Source organism: Rhinopithecus bieti, unplaced genomic scaffold (assembly GCF_001698545.2).
Source record: "Rhinopithecus bieti isolate Rb0 unplaced genomic scaffold, ASM169854v2 scaffold_12920, whole genome shotgun sequence".
Classification (NCBI taxonomy): Eukaryota; Metazoa; Chordata; class Mammalia; order Primates; family Cercopithecidae; genus Rhinopithecus; species Rhinopithecus bieti.
Window position 1 is genome coordinate 1 of NW_016807222.1, and position 1,920 is coordinate 1,920.

At 45.8% G+C, this 1,920-nt stretch overlaps 1 protein-coding gene across 1 annotated transcript; it reads left to right on the forward strand.

Annotated features, from left to right (window-relative positions):
* The first annotated feature begins 6 nt into the window (after positions 1-6).
* On the forward strand, positions 7-1,914 carry LOC108534891 (unconventional prefoldin RPB5 interactor 1-like). The gene is given in 3 exon segments (XM_017880448.1): positions 7-203; positions 206-413; positions 415-1,914. Coding segments are annotated over 3 exon segments (1,617 nt in total). The 5' UTR covers positions 7-178; the 3' UTR covers positions 1,799-1,914.
* The last annotated feature ends 6 nt before the right edge of the window (positions 1,915-1,920 follow it).

Consider the following 1,920-nt stretch of genomic DNA (forward strand, 5'->3'; position numbering starts at 1 on the left):
TGTGAGATGCGGCTGCGGGTGGCACGGAAGCGATCAGCGGCGGCGGGCGCGGCCTCCTGGGCGCGGGGCGCGCGGTGCCTGAAGGCGGGCGCGCAGGCGCTGGGTAGCCGCTGACCGCGCCGCCTGCGCAGGCGCTTGTTCAGGACTCACTCGCCGCAGTGAGGCCCGCGGGCCCGTCATGGAGGCGCCCACCGTGGAGACACCCACGAGCCCTCGCCCCCTTCGGCCTCGGCCTCGTCCTCGGCCCCGCTCCCGGTTCCGCTGTGCGTCCCGGACGTGGCGCGTCTGCGCGAGGAGCAGGAAAAGGTGGTCACTAACTGCCAAGAGAGAATCCAGCATTGGAAGAAGGTAGATAATGACTATAATGCCCTTCGAGAAAGACTCAACACCTTGCCTGATAAAATGTCTTATAATGGTACCATTTGGCCCTTTTGCCTTCATGCCAGGAAAACTTGTCCATACTAATGAAGTCACTGTTTTACTGGGGGACAACTGGTTTGCAAAGTGCTCAGCAAAGCAGGCTGTAGGTTTAGTTGAGCACCGGAAAGAACATGTAAGAAAAACAATAGATGACTTAAAAAAAGTGATGAAAAATTTTGAATCCAGAGTTGAATTCACAGAAGATTTGCAGAAAATGAGTGATGCTGCAGGTGATATCATTGACATAAGAGAAGAAATTAAATGTGACTTTGAATTTAAAGCAAAACACCGAATTGCTCATAAACCACATTCCAAACCAAAAACTTCAGATATTTTTGAAGCAGATATTGCAAATGATGTGAAATCCAAGGATTTGCTTGCTGATAAAGAACTGTGGGCTCGACTTGAAGAACTAGAGAGACAAGAAGAATCGCTGGGTGAACTCGATAGTAAGCCTGATATTGTGATTGCAAATGGAGAAGATACGACATCTTCTGAAGAGGAAAAGGAAGATCATAACACAAATGTGAATGCGATGCATCAAGTAACAGACTCTCATACTCTGGACAGTTGTCATAAGGATGTTGCAAGTTCAGAACCATTCAGTGTTCAAATGAATAGTCAGTTGAACTGTTCAGTGAATGGTTCCAGTTCTTACCACAGTGATGATGATGATGATGACGACGATGAGGATGACGACAACATTGACGACGATGATGGTGATAATGACCATGAGGCTTTAGGGGTTGGAGATAATTTTATACCAACAATATATTTTTCTCATACTGTTGAGCCTAAGAGGGTCCGAATAAATACTGGAAAGAATACCACTTTAAAATTCAGTGAAAAGAAAGAAGAAGCCAAACGTAAACGAAAGAACAGCACTGGCAGTGGCCACTCTGCCCAGGAGCTGCCGACCATCAGGACACCTGCTGACATTTACAGAGCCTTTGTTGATGTTGTGAATGGAGAATATGTCCCTCGTAAATCCATCCTGAAGTCTCGAAGTAGAGAGAATAGCGTGTGTAGCGACACCAGTGAAAGCAGTGCTGCTGAATTTGACCATAGGCGGGGAGTTTTGAGGAGTATCAGTTGCGAAGAAGCCACTTGCAGTGACACCAGTGAGAGCATTTTGGAAGAGGAACCACAAGAAAATAATCAAAAGAAACTTTTGCCCTTATCAGTAACACCTGAGGCTTTTTCTGGAACTGTTATAGAAAAAGAATTTGTATCGCCTTCCTTAACACCACACCCAGCCATTGCTCATCCTGCACTACCCACTATTCCAGAACGAAAGGAAGTTCTGTTGAAAGCATCAGAAGAAACTGGAAAGAGGGTTTCAAAGTTTAAAGCTGCCGGATTGCAACAGAAAAACTAGGCCCTGTCTAGGAAATGAGAATTTACATCCTAAAACCTAGTTGTTCATTTGTTTCGAATATCTATAGCAAAATAGGTTACATGTAGTCTGAAATAAGGTATCCTGAGTTACTTTGGCAAGAA